General features: G+C 33.4%; 2 protein-coding genes across 7 annotated transcripts; both read left to right on the plus strand.

Moving 5' to 3' along the window:
- Positions 1-337: 337 nt before the first annotated feature.
- Positions 338-2,997, plus strand: LOC148192790 (uncharacterized). Of its 6 annotated transcripts, none has more exons than XR_015782342.1 (5): positions 338-752; positions 1,494-1,657; positions 1,739-2,080; positions 2,177-2,290; positions 2,684-2,997. XR_015782342.1 is itself a non-coding variant. In XM_088099636.1 (5 exons), the coding sequence occupies exons 1-4, from the start codon at positions 722-724 to the stop codon at positions 2,257-2,259; spliced, it is 438 nt and encodes a 145-aa protein (XP_087955762.1). In that variant the 5' UTR covers positions 339-721; the 3' UTR covers positions 2,260-2,290; positions 2,905-2,997. The 6 variants fall into 6 exon arrangements, 2 of the variants coding, with proteins under 2 accessions (XP_087955762.1, XP_087955761.1); XM_088099636.1 differs by having other exon boundaries at positions 339-752; positions 1,921-2,080; positions 2,905-2,997; XM_088099635.1 differs by having other exon boundaries at positions 342-752; positions 1,921-2,080.
- Positions 2,998-5,048: 2,051 nt separating this feature from the next.
- Positions 5,049-15,713, plus strand: LOC148192791 (uncharacterized). Its single transcript, XM_088099286.1, has 5 exons — positions 5,049-5,397; positions 10,589-11,188; positions 11,598-11,747; positions 12,510-12,593; positions 15,625-15,713. Exons 1-5 carry the CDS (start codon positions 5,049-5,051, stop codon positions 15,711-15,713), a joined length of 1,272 nt encoding a protein of 423 aa, XP_087955412.1.
- The last annotated feature ends 1,077 nt before the right edge of the window (positions 15,714-16,790 follow it).

Raw genomic sequence — 16,790 nt, forward strand, 5'->3', positions numbered from 1 at the left:
TGGCTTTGTTTATTGGAAAGAGGTGAATGTATGGAAATTCATAGTAAATGATCTATAACCTTATGTGAGGGTGACTCAATTCCGTGTTTGGGTTCAAAAGGTCAGCTATTCATAACCTTGGTAATAGGTTAGTAATTGTTCAGAGGGCAATAGGGTGCCACAGGTTTATTAGTATTTTTTGGTATATTGTGGTTGTTATCTATGTTTATGCTTGATATCTGATTACAGCTGTCAATATATTTTTTTCTCCTTTATCAATGTATTCCCTGACCCCAAAAGCCCTATAAAATGGGGTTATGATTAAATTAGGGTCGGGTTAGTCCCGTAGCCCCCAATAACGTATTTTTTTTGACGAATTATTCTTTGTTCAAACATTGGCTTAAGAGCTAGTTAGAGCTGTCAATATATTTTTTAGTCCCAAAGCCAGTCCTGGCCTTTCCTATCATTTAGTCCATTTTTTTACCCATGTATTAGGGGCTTTTCCAAAGCCCCTGACCCCAAAAGCCCCATAAAATGAGGTTATGATTAAATTAGGGTCGGGTTAGCCCCGTAGCCCCCAACAACGTATTTTTTCTTTTAACCCTGAATTATTCTCTGTTCAAACTCTTGCTTAAGAGCTAGCAACCGCAACATAGGTAGACGAGAGTACAAAGTCGACGGAAGACAGCGACGCATGGTGGACGACAACACAAAGTAGAGTCAACAACAGCTCTTGACGATAATGGTGGTACAGTCAACGAAGAAGAATCAAGGTTAGCTTTTTTCAAATACTTTCGTGTTTTTTCTAAAGATTGTTGTGTCCCATTTCATCAATGATTCATAAGCTACCAAATCACTTTTGGAGACCCTTACAGATTCCTTTTCTGAGAATTTCATTTTCCCTTTTTTTATCTAAGCAAGTAACAAAATTGTATGTATAGATATATAAATATATAGTCTCTCCCATCAAAGTGCTAATTGTTGATTATGTTTTGAGAATTTTCAAACAAATGGTGTCAGAAATTGTGGCTTTTAAATAAAAATTGTTCACTGGTTCCATAAAGTTTTCTTGGATATTAATTTTGTTTGATAACAGAAAATGCTAAGACAAAGGTCAAGGGTTTATTTTTTTTTTTGTTGAAGGAAAGTATGTAAAAATTTGTTTGTATGCGTAGCATTCTTCATTTGCAACTTTGGTGCATGGATATTAGGAAACCAAGTGTCATACAAAATGGACCCACCATTATCTCAGTTGCCCCTTTAGGATTTTGGTGAAAAAAAATTTCTTCTCAGCTCCCTTCTTTGACAGACAGGAATTCAATGTAGTGGATCATAAAATTTGTTGAATGAAGATCTCACCTTAAAGGATATGGCTTGGAATATGAAAGAAAAGTTTCAAAAGTATTGGAAGGAGTATAGTATTGGGTTAGCTTTTGGAGCTATTCTTGACCCACGACTAAAAGTTGATTTTATAACATATTGTTATTAAAAATTGGATCCTCTAACATATGCAGAGAAAACAAAGAAAGTGTTAGAGAAGTTGAAGAGGTTATTTAAAGAATATGTAAAGAATTTTTCTATCCCTGGTGTTTCTCTTTCTCAATCACCTACTGAATCCATATTGATGTCTCAATCCAATACTGAAGGGAAAAAGTTTAAGAGATCAAGGATTATTTCGGTAAGCATTTTATGTCTAGTGTTCATTTTTTTTCCAGTTTTTCTAGTTTCGTTTTGATAATTAATATGTAAGGCATTGTAGGATTTTAAAATGTATCAAAATGAATCAAAATCTATTGTTGGAAAGAATGAGATAGATGTTTATTTAGATGAACCAACAATAGATGATGATGAAGACAGTGAAGCTTTTGATGTGCTCAAATATTAGAAGACTAATGAGAAAAAAATTGCCATATTGTCTATAATGGCTCGAGATGTATTTAGTATTCCTATTACTACAGTGGCATCAGAGTGGCATCAGAGTCAGCTTTTAGCAAAGGTGGGCGTGTACTTTCAAAACATAGAAGCTTCATTCTTCCTGAGCATGTGCAAATGTTGATTTGTACTCAAAATTGGCTATATGGATTTTCTGAAAATCCTAGCAGTGAGTGTATATTTTATTATTTTTAAAATTACTTTATATTAAAATGATTAATTATATAGACTAGTTGTTTGATTGTATTTCAATTGCTTGTGATAGATGAAATTGTTGAAGATATTTTTGGTCATGAGAGAATTGATGAGTCTAACCTTCTAGAAGATGTTGAAAGTCTTCAACATTGAATAAAGGATGTTTCATTTGACTTTGTCTCAGGTACTTCCCTTTCACTCATTTCCTTTTCTCCATGTTGTCACTGATTTGGGCTTTCCAAAAATCAATGAGTCACTCTATGATTAACTGCGTTTGATTATTTTTGAAGGGAGAATGGTTTGGGAGGGTTTTGGTTCCTCCTGAAATTCTCTTGTTGTAATGATTTATCTATGTAAATATTTATATTTTATGATGCCCTCATAAAATATCCAAAGAAGTTGAAAATGAAAAAGAATAAAATTGAAAGTTGGTATAGGGGAAGAGATTAAATGCTCTAAGATATCCTCGCATTTGGTGTAGGATTCAACTTCTATGGTTAATGCAAATATTTATATTTTATGACTGCTGGAAGTTCATTTTAAGCTAATCTTGATTTAATATTGCATTATTCTGAAGCTGGAGATGGCTTTTAAAGGAGAGTTTGAAGAAGCCTCAAAAACTTCAAACATCAAGTTCTGTTGCTTGTTGGTTTACCATTTACTTGCATGGATGTGAATATTATGTGGTGTTACAGGGCACATACTTCTTAATGGGACTTTATTGATTGAGTTTCTATTAGTTGTTTTCACTAAACTACAATTCATCTGTTAATTTTTAATATTGCTCTATTATAACAGACAGTATGTTTCAAAATATACCAACACATTCTCGCATGGGTAGAAGAGCAAACTTATTGGATGAATTTTCGGTTTCTCAATTTGGGATTTGAACTGGAACTCTACTCTGTTCATGATTATTGCATGGTATACTGGTATACTTATGTTGTGTTGATAAAGCTTGTGGAGAAGAAACATCTCTAGATGTCAATGAGCAATGACTATGGTGTTGTCTTGTACTGAATCTGACAAATGGAACATTGTTTATTTTTATCTTAGTAGTAATTGATGGATGAAACATGGTGATGTTTTTCTCTTGGTACTAACTGACTGCTCCCTGATATCCATGTACCAAGAAAGGATGCATGATTGATTTGACTAGATTTGTTATTCTTTGGTGCCTGCATAATGCCTTGTGTGAGTGATCTGTTTGGTATAATTTGATATGATGATTTTATATTTTTGTACATAAATTTTTGTAAAAAAAAAGGCCCATGGGCTGGCCTTGACCCATAGGACTTTGGGGGCTTTTTCAATAAAAGATTTTTTTTGCCCCTGTGGGCTTTTTTGGCCCCAACCCACATGGACTAGGGCCAAATCTTGTTAATGGGGCTGACTTGACAGTTCTATATGTGATGTAGTGTCTAGACAATGTTTTATAAAGTGATGATTGAAACCTATACTGTAGTGATTTAAATTGTAATGTACATATAAATGTGGAGGACTTTCAATAGTGTATCTGCATGTTCTTTACCATGGTTAGGAGAAAGGGTTTTGGTGATCAATTTAATAAACATATTGTTAATAGGATGTTAAAAGTCCTACTTTGGTAACTAGGCTTTGTTTTGGTAAATAAGATGTAAAAATCCTATTTTGGTAAGTAGGTCCTATTTTGATAAACAGGAGAGTGGAAGTCCTCCTTTGATAAGTGGGTCCTATTTTGATAAACAGGTTGAGGGATCAGAGTACAGACACAATATAGTCATTAGTGGTTATAGCCGTTTCTATAGAAATTGAAATTGTTTTATTATGAGGTGATTTTGATTTAAGTGAGGGTGTAACGAGCTCGAATATTAATTGATATTTTTATATGTTGTTGTGATTCTTATTCTGTTAGCTCATCTTTTTGTGATTGTAGTTTCCATCTGTGATGATCTTATTTATACGAAAACAGATAATGATACAGACATTGATACGGATGGTGTTGATACAGTGTTGTGATTTCCATCTATGATGATCATATTTAAGGTTTTGAAACGTTATTTTCTTAAAATAAATTTTGTTAAAACCTTATAATATTTCATAATTGGATTTCGTTATTTGTTTGCACGACTTATTATTATTTTTTTTATAATAATAAGTTTCGAAGATGTCACAATTTTGTTTTAATAAAAGTGAATGTTGTTTTTCACATGTGACTCCTAATTTGGGACGTGACAGCACTACTTATTTAGTCAATTCTTCTTTTTATGTTAATTTATTCAATTATTTTCTATACCTTAATTCAAATATCAGTTAGCCAAATTCAAATACTAAATGAAGCAGCTACTAATTTAGTAAATTTTTAAATTCAATATTGACTTAGTTAAACGTTTTTAAAGGGTAATACTTTATTTAAATTTTAATAAAAATATTAATTAAAATATACGTTAACATATAATTTTTTTCATCACAAACTTTTATTTAAATACGCTGTAAAAATGTTTTACGATTGTCTTACTATCGATTAAGTTTCGTAATTTAATATAGTTTCGTAATAAAGGATCTAGATTCAGAAATAAATTTGTTGATGGTCTCTACCTAGATTAATATTTAAAGTTCAAAAGTGACCTAGAACAAGAAAAAAATTATCATGCTGACGAAAACAAAAAGAGAGATAAATTATGATAAAATATATATTTGAATTAATATCGAGGACCCTGATACTTATATACTGAGTTTTGTTTATACTCTCCATTTAAATTTTGTTTATATTTATTTTTATTTATTAAATATAACATTTAATTATTAAAAGAAGGATTAAATGGAAAATAAGAAAAAAAAATTGGATATCAAAATATAATTTTCGTAATATTAAGTCTATATAAGTAATGAGATGTTAAGAAAGATGGTCCCAAAACTTAAAAAGAGTGAAAGCAAAGAAGCATAAATAATTAAGAGCAAAGATGACTCAGAAGAAGGTTTTTTGTTTGGTGATATTTGTTATGGCTTATGTTTTAGCCATAACAAGATTGAGTGAAGGTCAACTTCCTGACATGTGTTATGACTATAAACCAATGTTCGTCTCGTGCGTGCCTTATTTGGCTAATCCAGACTTTGGGCCTCTAACTCCAAGATGTTGTGTTGAAGCTGTTCATATGTTTGGAAATGCCAAAGTTCCTCCAGCCATACAAAAGCTTTGTACTTGTCTATTTGCCACTATATCTAACTTAGGGTTTTATCGTCACAAATTGGTACAACTTCCTCAAGACTGTAAGATTAAGCTTTCATTTTCTATGGAAACGTGTATAAAAGGTTAAAACAGTTATTCAACTGGTGAAACCATTCATTCATAATTGAATGGATAAGTGTTGATGCTTGTAATAAAGCAAATAACTATTTGCAATGACTATTGTTGAAGATCACATCATTATAATATAAAGGCATGACTTTTTATTTATTTATTTATTTACGCATCTTAACTAAGGGTACTTGTGTGGCTATGTAATAAAACTAATATTGTTTGCAAAAGACAATAATAAAAGAACTAATAAATATTTCTTTTAATGACTCATAATGGAACTTAAGTAGTTAAACTTTGAGTCTGTTTTACCATGTTTTTTGCCATATGCAGACTACTTGTTCATAAAATAAAATAAGATGGTTATGTTGAAGAGATCCAAATTGTTAACTTCATTTTTTCTTACCATCGATCTAATAGTATATCTATTATGCAGAGAATATAAAATAATTAAAAATATAACTAGATGTTTACATTTATCAGAAATGGTCACCGCATCCTTCTCAAATTAATTTCCTCATTATCTGTCTCATACGCCTTTTATGTGTGCACAGTTCTTAAAAAAATTTAGCACACTTTGGAATCTACTTTACAGAGTCTAACAGAGGGTTCTTGATTTCCATCTTCTTCTTGAATGTGACCAATTTTTTTTATCCATCACCTTCATTTCATGCTTTTCTTTTGAGCAACTGACGATGTTATCGTTGACGCGATCAAATTAATACCACTAAATTATAACAATTTCAGTATTGTTAAGATAGTAATCAACAAAATATAAATGGTAAATTCAATCCTAAGTCGTCTTCCAATGAACACGAAATTAATTCTTAACAAATTAGTTCTTATAAAAACTATACAAAAAGGTTAGTAAAACAAAAACAGTAAAGAACAAAATAACAAAAGATAGAAAGAAATAAATTTATAAAAAGATTTAAAAAGATAAAAACAATGATAAATAAAATAGGTTGATTTCATTGTTTTTTCGAAATAGGATTTGTTTCGGGTCGGGGGTTGAGGTTCTTTACTCAAAGCATTTCAAGCTGTCCTGAAGATCGGATGGGCTCCCTAATGGTCCTCCATCATCCGAGTTATGTTATTCACTCTCTCTCCTTCTTGTCCAAGCTGTGTGGGTGGGTACCTATCAAAGACACTTCGACGTTCAAAGACACTTTGACGCTCAAGTCTGTAATTTTACTCAATAATTATATGGTAAGGATGAGTAGTGAAAGGTTATTACCTAACTTTTGTCAAACATATATTTATAAATCTTATAATGGGCTTTCAATTGGGTCTGATCGATTAATTACCTTTCATTATTACAATTAATTTCGAATTAATGATTACTATTCTTATTAATTGTTCATATTAATTGTCAATTAATTACACAATTAATATGAATAATTAATAAGAATAATAATCATTATTAGGAAATTAATAGAAATAATGAAAGTCATTTAATGGTAATTAATGAGTCAGACTTAATTGGAAGCCCAATATAAGATTTATAAATATATGTTTGACAATGGAAGTGAGTTAATAACTTTTGACTACTCATCGTTACCATATAATTATTGAGTAAAATTACTAATTTAAGCATCATAGTGTCTTTGATAGGTCCACCCACACAATTTGGACAAGGAGGAGAGAGAGTGAATAACGTAACTTGGATGATGGAGGACCATTAGGAAGCCCATCCAGCCTTTAGGACAGCTTGAAGTGCTTTGAGTAAGGAACCTCAATCCCCAACCCGAAACAGGATTCATCATTTATTATCTAAAGGTTATTGTTCAATAAATTATTTTCTTGGATTTATTTAAGGCCTACAAAACAATGTAAATTAATTTAGTAAAGTAAATCTTCTTAAGATTTAGATAAGGAAAGAGTTTTTTATTAAAATTCTTTATTCATCTTCCCTTTCTTAGTCTTAGTATAAGTTGATATTTCTTTGGATGGAAGTCCTTAAAGGAGTTGCCATCACCTAGTCTATGGTCACTAGTTAGGGTCATAGGTGTTGAAAAACTAACCTTGTGGAGGACATGGATTGGTATTGATAATTGATTTTGAATAAGTATTGTTGGAAGCCACAACAAGTGCATGAACCACCGTAGTTCGACATTCATAATGTGTTGATAGTCAAGTCTAAGTCAGGTTAGGTTTAGGATGTTTTGATTTAATTATTACACATATGAATTATGTGTGATGCGTGATATGTTAATATATTTTATTATTTGTTTTTTTATCTAACTTACCTTTGCTTTTGTGTTGTTTGTCTTTGGGTATGTTTCTCTTTTGCGATGATCATCTTAATGGTGTGAGTTTAGGGAGACATCTCTCTAGTTGTATCAGTGTGAGAGTGAAGGAGAAACAACAACATAGATAGCTTTTGAAATTATTCAGGTGTCACTAGTAAAAAATGGGGATACTAATGCGCCCATTATGCTTCGGTTGGTCAGAAATCGAAGCATAAAATGGGGCGGTGGCATTTTTGAAATTATTGGGGAAGTATATGCCTCAGTTCTATCTTAACCGAAGCCATAAAGCACCAACAACCTCGGTTACAAGGGCAACCGAGGCCATAAAGCTCACGAAAGTTGCCAAGAAAAGACTTTTCAGTTGACAAATGTCTCTGTGCAAGGTTTTTGGCCTCGGTTATCCTCAGAACCGAGGCCAAACCCCCTTGCTCCACTGACATTTTCACTCTTGAAAGGGGGCTTTGGCCTTGGTTCTCCTTGGAACTAAGGTAAAAAAGGTTAATTAAAATTACAAAAAATACAATTTAATATAACTTTTAAATTTTTTTCTAGGCACTTTAGGCCTTGGTTCTGTATAGAACCGAGGCAGTAGAGGCTTACTGCCGCAGTTGAAAAAATAATCGAGGTAATAACAAGCGTTTAGGTTTAAATTTCGTGAATAGAGGTATTTTTAAACAAAAGGCCTTTGTTTCGGTTTAAATTGTGTCGTTGCTCTCTCTTGCCCTTGGGGTTCTCTCCGCCAATGTTTTGTTCTCTTCTTCACTCCTTTATCGCGACTTCACAAGAAGGGGGAAACACCCATCTTCATCTTTTTCTTTTCTTGTTTTGTTTCGCCTCGTAGTGAGGGAGGTGTGAAATTCCTTTTCCTCTTCTCTAACTTTGGTTCGTGTTTTGCGGGGAAGACTCCCTTTCGCTTCTCGGTGTTGGCTCGACTTCAACAGATTAGGTGCATCTTTCTTTCTCGCGATGTGGTAGCAGCGGCGCCTCCGCTAGGTTCATGTTCTGGTGTTTTCGTGGCAAAGGGAATTCAGCACGAAGTTTAGGGTTTCTGACCTCGTACTGATTTGGGATTTTTTTTTTAATTTGATTCCTGCGTTTTGAGGCTAGGGTTTTGGATTACGATTTGGAAATTTGGGGTTTCTATGCTTGCAAAATTTTCTTGTAATTAGGGTTTTAATTGTTCTAGTTTTGGGAATTTCTGTTTGAGTAGGGTTTTTTTTTTTTAAATTTCATATAAGAGCACGTGATTTAAAAATAAACAATTAAAGGGCTTTGGCATCGGTTCTAGCCTAAATTGCTGTCATAGACCCATGTTATTACCTCAGGTGCAGAAGAACCGAAACAGAAACCGAGGCCAAAAGTTCCCACCTTTTTACCTCACCAGTATATGCCTCGGTTCGAAAACCGAAGCGTATTATCAAAAACAACCGCTGTCGTTTTTCTTTGTTGCAGTAGTGTGTAGATAATTCTTCTATAAGAAATCTCAAGTTTCTTTAGTAAGTTATCATCTTTGTAACCCTTATTTCAATGATTTTATACCACTAAATTGGGATGTTACATGTAAAAATACCATGTTACTATAATATTTTATTCCTACACATAAGGAGCTAAATAAAAATATCTAAATAAAAATATTTGTAAATAAAAAACTAAAATAAGATATATGTGTATTCAATATTTAGTAAAAAGCTACAGCTAAACCCATCAAATATCTTCATCTTATCAATACATTTATTCACATCTACACCCATTAAATTTAGGTTGATATATCTATCTCAGGTCTATCTTCACATAAACAAATATATTTTACTTTATCTATTTGTGAACATTTTTATACATACCCATATGTTCATAGTACACTTTTATGATTCCTATATACTTGAGTCTTGTTGGTGAAGTTAAGCATAATACTTTCCTCTCATTTGAGTAGTACTGCGTGTACATAACTTTTCTTAACAAAAAGTCTTCATCTTAAAACTACTGGGCAAAATCAGAGCATCACTTCAATATAGCCTACTATAAAGAAAAGGACTGATCATATGACAAATACCACAATAAAGGTGAAAAGATCGATACCAAGCCTTATATTTGGTTAAAGCCAAAACGAAAACGAAAAAGCCATTAGTATCTTTTTGGTTTTGTTTTTGCTCAAACTTGTGCTTTAATATATGCATCGTGGTTGCCATGCTAGAAATTTTCTTCAATACCAAGTCATCGCTTTCTACAAGGAGTGGTAAATTTTTTGGGTTTTATGTATGAATAGAACTATAATATTCTTAACTTTTAACGAATAAATAAGTTACATTATATAAGCAGAATTTTAATAGGATTATATATGTTGAATAGGAAAATAGAAAATTATATATCATAAAGGCACACTATAGAAAATTTTATAAGCTGGAAAGTGGTAATGGTATATATAACAGATAACTAACTCAATATATAATTTAATAAATAGTATGATAAATTAAAAAAAAATAGTTTGAATGGAATAATTTCTCCAGAACGAATAGAAAATTCACTAGAAAGCACACGTGAATAGAAGTGGGGGATTTGGTGTTATAAAAGAAGGTTTGAGTTCCTCTTATAGTATCTTACACCTAGTTAGCTCCCATTTCAAGTCTATCATCATCCAGCAGAATGAGTACAATTGGTGAGTCCAATTTATAGAATGTAGATGAAAACATTCACAAACTATATAGTTCTAATGTTTCCAAATTCTACATGATATTATTATAGGTTATTATGTTTGATACTAAATTTTGTTTATGATAATTCAACATGAGAGAAATCTCCACATTATAATTTTTCTATTTTTCCTCTATATTTGATCAACTCACATATTTTCTAAATATTCATACTCAGTCTATTTTCCTGATATAAATCTGTAATGTAAACATTGATGTGATTCTGATTCCACTCTCACCAAGATCTACACTCTCTGTATATCTAGAATCACCACCGAGACTAGTTTCTCAAGAATCAGCGTCAAGATTGATTTCTCAAGAATCATCAACTATAATTGAAGGAACAGAAGAAGTTACAACTGGGGATGAGATATCACTGTTCCGAGGGTGCGTATTGGAAGGAAGATGGGAGTTCGTCATTCCTGCATACAGAAACGAGAGTGAGTTTCACAAAATCAGAATCAACGAAAGCAGAGGCACTGCACTGCATGTTGCAGTGAATGATGGGAAAGTGGAGCTTGTTAAAATTCTGGTTGGAGCAATATTGAATCACGAAGGGAGGGAAGTGGTGAGGGATGACAGTGCACTGAGATCAACGAATGAGAGAGGTGACACTCCTTTGCACCTTGCAGCCTCAAGAGGGTTCATTGGCATGTGCATGTGCATCATTGGTGAAAATGGTGAAAGGAAGGATTTGATTAGGGTTAGGAACAACAGGGGTGAAACACCTCTTTTCAGGGCTGTTCTCACATGCCAAACAAAGACCTTTGTCTACCTTTACAATGTTTCCAAAGATCTAGATGTTCCTCTTAGGAACTCTGATGGAGACACCATCCTTCACCATGCCATTTGGAGAGAATTCTTGGGTAAGCAATCTTCTCTAATACCATTTTCTTCCGTTCAAATGATATTCGTCAGGTGTTGTTTTAAACTTTAAATTCTATTATAGTTTTGTTTTTAAAAATTGTTTAAAAAAATTTAAGGAAATAAGATATATTTAAATTACTTTTACTATTTATTTATGACTTGTTTGAATATAATATTATTGATGTTGGAGTGATCAAGCATACTTGAGTGTTATACCGATAATTTGAATATAAATTATCGGTATGTTTGAAAAAACACTTCTCAATGTTTTATTTAAACAGTTTTTGAAGTTTTCATTGTGCAATCATATTCTTCGACCTTTTTATTTTATTTTAAAAGTAAAATATGAAAATAATTTTATTATGTAGATTCTAATGGTTGTTAATGATTTGTTCGTGTGATTGGTAGATTTGGCTATTATAATAATTCATTGTTATCCTGAACTTGCGAAAACGCGAAACAAAGATGGAGCCACACCTCTCAAAGTTCTTGCTTCTAAACCTTCAGCTTTCAAGAGTGGAAGCAATCTCCCATGGTGGAAGAAAATTCTATATTATGGTAAGAAGTGCTGTGTGGTGATTAAGCTCATAATTAAGGTTTTTAACTAATAATTATACTTTTATATATCTTTTATACATTCTAATTAAAATACATCCTTTCAACATGGCTAGCGTAGTTGGGATTTTAAATTATAACAGAAAAAAATGTTGCATATTTTATTTCAAACTATTAATTAATCTGTTCTATTTTTGAAAATTAAGCAACTCTATATGTTAATTAATGTTACAAATTTTTATCCTCAATTTTTTATATCTATCACTTTTTTTTTGAAATTTAATTTTTCTTAATGTAATAAAATCATTGAATTCAATTTCAAATTCTAAAAATCAGTCCTAAAATTTATCCTCTTTTCTAATCTTCATCTTGTAATTATTACACTTTTTATTGTGTTTTTTATTCAATTTCATATTTATAAAATTTTAAAATGATTTCATATATCAATTTCATCATTAATTAACTTAAATAGCGATTTTGATTTTTTTTAAATGATTTATATATAAAGGCTTATGAAAACTAAATTTGCAATTATTTTGAAAGTAAATATACTTAATTATGTAAAAAAAAACTTAGATAGTAGAAAACATATGCATCTTAATGTAAACCATAACAAATCAAAGATTTAATTAAGCATAAAAAACAAAAACCCTATAAAACTTATATTTTGGAAGACTGAAATAACATTTAATTGATTTGTTATTTATGTTAAACCCACATCAAGACACACTTATAATACTTTTTCTATTATGTTTCATGTCAAAGGTATTCTTGTAGAACCTCTAGATGTTGAGAAAGCTATAAAATTCTACATGGAGAAAGTTGAAGTTAAGGACCATGAACACAAAGGTAACTTCGGATTAATATCTAAATGTTATAATACTCTCTTTAATTAACTCTCACTAATTAACGCATGGAAGTGAAATTAAACGTTATTTTCAATTTTCCCCACTTTTATGATCTTACGAGTATTAGTTACCTCTTTATTTTAAACTACATATATTCATACATGAATAATAAAAATAATTAATCAGTTCCTTAATTTCCCATTTTATCGGTATTTAATTTTCTCTGTTATTGTACTTTTAATTTTTATTTATGCATTTGGTTAACTATATTATTTTCTTCTGTATGAACAGGTTCTGAAAATCAATTCAATTATAATTTTTAAATTATTGTAATACACGATAAGTTCCACATACAAGTTAGAATAAAAAATTAGCATCACTGTAGATTATATGTAATGAAGAGAGATAATTATATTCCTATTACTGTCTGGTAATTAACGTTGACTAAGAAATAACTTTTTTTTTATCATATAGAAGTATATTATATATATACAAATCTTAGTATCGTAGTTCTCTTATTCAGTGAACCATATTACACAGAAGCAGCCTCTGATAGGGATCAAATCTCTTATAAGACCCTCTAACTAAATCTTTCTGTCTCTGAGAGATCAATCTCTTTCACCTTCATTTTTTCAGTCACCTCTTTCAACATTATTTTGGTTATCTTCTATACCTCAACACTGCCGGAAAAAATATTCATCCAGTTATTTTCTCTTGACATATATTTTGTAATTCATATTGACAGAAAACAATCTAATTTGAAAATAATATTTATTTGTATTTGTTCTAGTCAAAAGTATAGAATATGATTGTGAAACCCTAAATAATTAACGCACCAAATCACACTCTTTAATCACCATTAAAAGCATTTTGACACGTCAAACCCAATCTGCATGCGCCTGCCATGTGTCACTGAGGGAGCGTTCCAGAAAAGTTGGTGGAAAACAAGTGGCATGCAGTGGATTGGACGATCGTTCTGTGTGGGAAGGGAAATTTACCCTCTGCGTGCGCTGACGCCATTCTGTCACGTCAGAAGCTTCTAAAGCGGTAGTGGAAAACCAGGTGGCAGTGCGTGAATGCATGGCTGGTTGACGAGGAAGAGAAAATGATTTCTCTGAAACATTTCACTCCGTTTCACGCATTCATCTTCTTCCTCGCTAAACCCTGACCATTTCTTTCTCCAGCTTCTCTCTAAACCCTTTCCATCTTCTCTCTAAGATCACTCACCACTAGCATCTTTGCTTCCATTTCAGAAACCGTAGGATCATTCTCGGTGCTGTAAGCTTTCATTTGAACCGAACAAGTTAGAATTCTGTGACTGGTAAGTTCTCGTCCCTGAACGTTCTTCTTTTCTGTTTCTGCGAACCAAATTCTGGTTGCATGCGTGGGTTAGGGGTCTGATCTGTCTACGATTTTGGTGTATTAGATTAAGTGGAAGTTGTTGAGTAAGCTTCTGGATAGAAAGCTGTGAGAGCGAGAGTGGAACCCTAGCCTTTGGAAGTTCACTGCTAGACCAGGTAAGGGAAGCTTTAGTAATTTAATTTAATACTTGTTTGATGTTTATGAAATGCCTGAAGTATACTGGATGTCTGAAATGTATGAAATGTTTGATGGTTTAAGCATGCGTGAACGAACTCTGTTGTTGTACTGGATGTATATTTGTAAGATTGGTTGCACTGTATGCTGAGAATGAAACGTATGATCTTGAATATGATTAAATTCTATATGAGATGAAATGATAATATGAATTCTGTACTGTATGAGATTTATGGTGGAGGAAAATCATAAGTTATGAATCGTATGAAATCTGTAAAGTCATTTTAAACTGAAAAGTCTGGAAAAATATCATTTCTCTGATTGATCAATTACGCTCGTCCTTGTACGGTCATATACCGTTCGTTTTCTCTAAATTTGAATTAAAGTGAAATTCTTTCATTTGGAAAGGATTCTGTCTTAGAACGAGCGTCCCCATTTGAAATGCTAATTGAGCGTTCGTCCTAAGTGGCGTTCGGTCTTAGACCGAACGCTCGTTCAAAAAGGTAAATGGTTGGTAGCGTTCGACCTTATGTCGAGCGTCAGTCTTCGATAGCGTTCGACCTTATGTCGAGCGTCCGTCTTCGATAGCGTTCGACCTTATGTCGAGCGTCCGTCTCTGATAGCGTTCGATCTTATGTCGAGCGTTCGTCTTAAACGGCGCATGGTATTCTACCAAGCGTTCGTCCGAAATAACGCTCGGCCTTATAACGAGCGTCAGTTCTAAATCGCGCAAGGTCTCCTATCCAGCGCTCGTGCAAATTGAATAATTATTGATTTTTGAAAGCGTTCGTCTTGATTCTAAATAGCGTTCGTCCCGATCACGAATAGCGTTCGTTCTGAATTCTAAATAGCGTTCGTCCCGATCTCAAATAGCGTTCGTCTATACAGTTAATTAACGTTCGTCTTTTTAAAGAAGTGTAACTAAGAATGAAAATGTGATGTTGAGGGAATTATGAAGTGTGCGAACCATATATGAGATGAGATTATGATTTTGGAATTTGAACGAGCGTTCCAAGGAGGAACGTCTCTATGATTTGATTTTGATGAGTTGTAAAGTATGACCATGGTAAAGCTGCTGATGGCTGTTCATCCTGATATTCCGTGAGTGCTCATCCTCATGTAGAGGGGAGTAGGTCATGTGTGGGAATGGCAGGAGGCCCTAGTCCTATTGAGTACTTTGGACTGATAGGGTTAACCTCGGGTGGCAGCTGATGGATGTTCCAGTTACTACACCACCCGGGTGCAAGAACGCCTGTAGATACATGGCATCATACAGTCCGGACAGTCTTTAATTATGAGAATTTGAATGAGTTACTGTATGCTGGGATATGTGTTTAATATTGTATGAACTGCATGACTTATTTTATAAGTTAAATTATGTTGATTTTATTGAATTAAATTACCTAAGCTTACCCTTGCAACTTTTCCTTGTGTTGTCTACTGTTATGTACGTCCGTCTTGTCAATGCAATGATCATCCGTTGTGGATGTGAGCAGATGGAGAGGCGCCACTTGAGGCTATGCTGGAAGAAGAAAATTTGGAGGACGCCAACCTAGTCGAAGTGGAGATTAAGGCCGAGCAGTAGACCGCTCGCTTTTAGTAGTTGTTAGTGGTTTTAGTTTTGTTTTAGGACGTTCGGTTACTTGTTGTAAAACCGTTCGTTATTAGCGTTCGTTTTAAATTTTTGGGGCTCGACTTTGTAGCACTGAAACTCCTAGCCGTTTGGCTTGTGTTCTTGTTTAGCTATAAAGACTGTTGACTGTTTACTGTTAATTGTAATTAATTCTAATTAATGGTAATTACTATTTATTGGGATGTTACATTAATTGGTATCAGAGCAGTTTTGTTCCTTAAAGGAACACTGTAGGTTATGAGCATACTATGTTTTTGCTGTGTGCTCAACGTCCGTTTGATGAATGATTCAAACTTCTTAAAATTTGCTAATAATTGTTTTCTCTGCTTCTTAGAGAACTAATGGCACCAATACCTCCTTCCCAACCTCAACCAACCGAACGTGAAGCATCTGCCCACAATAGGCTATTGAAATCAGTAATAGGAGTATGCAGCAGATTACCAACGTTTTACAAAGTTTGGAAGCCGTGCGTGCCAATTCTGAAGCGACCCAAGAACAGCTGGTGGAGATCCTAGAAATCACTGAGAATATTTCAGGAGCATCCATTTCCTCTGGGAATAAAAGGACCGAGTGGAGCTTGGAGAGTTTCCTTCAACATCATCCATCTAAGTTCAATGAGGAGTGTCTCCCTGGGGAGGTGGAGAAAGTTAATATATTAGAGAAGAACGTGACAGAAGTGGAACAACATATGAAGCAACAACAGCAGGTAATGAGAGGACCCAAATCTTCAAGGAATATTACTAATTCAAGGAGGACAAGGAGGACGCCTTACGCTCGTACTGGATTACCATCTACTCCTAATGGGTCTCGAGCACAATCGTTAGTTGCTGTCAATCGGTCTGGACAGCAAAGGGCAGTGAAGTGTTTTAAGTGTGGAGGACCACATTTCCGATCGTCGTGTCCCCAACTGGTGGAAGCAAAATGTTGCCTTCAATGTGGGGGAAGCGGACATGTCAAGAACGAGTGCAGCAAGGGAGGACGAGCAGAGTTTGGGCCACCAAATGCTGGAAGAGATCAACCAGGAAGAGG

Source organism: Vigna umbellata, chromosome 9 (genome assembly GCF_029865625.1).
Source record: "Vigna umbellata cultivar VRB3 chromosome 9, Vumbellata_1.0, whole genome shotgun sequence".
NCBI lineage: Eukaryota > Viridiplantae > Streptophyta > Magnoliopsida > Fabales > Fabaceae > Vigna > Vigna umbellata.

Excerpts from the sequence above, each read along its gene's own strand:
- LOC148192790 (XM_088099636.1), top strand. The coding sequence starts at position 722 with ATGGTGGTACAGTCAACGAAGAAGAATCAAG. Across the intron at positions 753-1,493 it reads GTCAACGAAGAAGAATCAAG|AGAAAACAAAGAAAGTGTTA; the intron begins GTTAGCTTTTTT and ends TAACATATGCAG. Across the intron at positions 2,081-2,176 it reads ATTTTCTGAAAATCCTAGCA|ATGAAATTGTTGAAGATATT; the intron begins GTGAGTGTATAT and ends TGCTTGTGATAG.
- LOC148192791 (XM_088099286.1), top strand. The coding sequence starts at position 5,049 with ATGACTCAGAAGAAGGTTTTTTGTTTGGTGATATTTGTTATGGCTTAT. Across the intron at positions 11,189-11,597 it reads CATTTGGAGAGAATTCTTGG|ATTTGGCTATTATAATAATT; the intron begins GTAAGCAATCTT and ends TGTGATTGGTAG. Across the intron at positions 11,748-12,509 it reads GAAGAAAATTCTATATTATG|GTATTCTTGTAGAACCTCTA; the intron begins GTAAGAAGTGCT and ends TTCATGTCAAAG.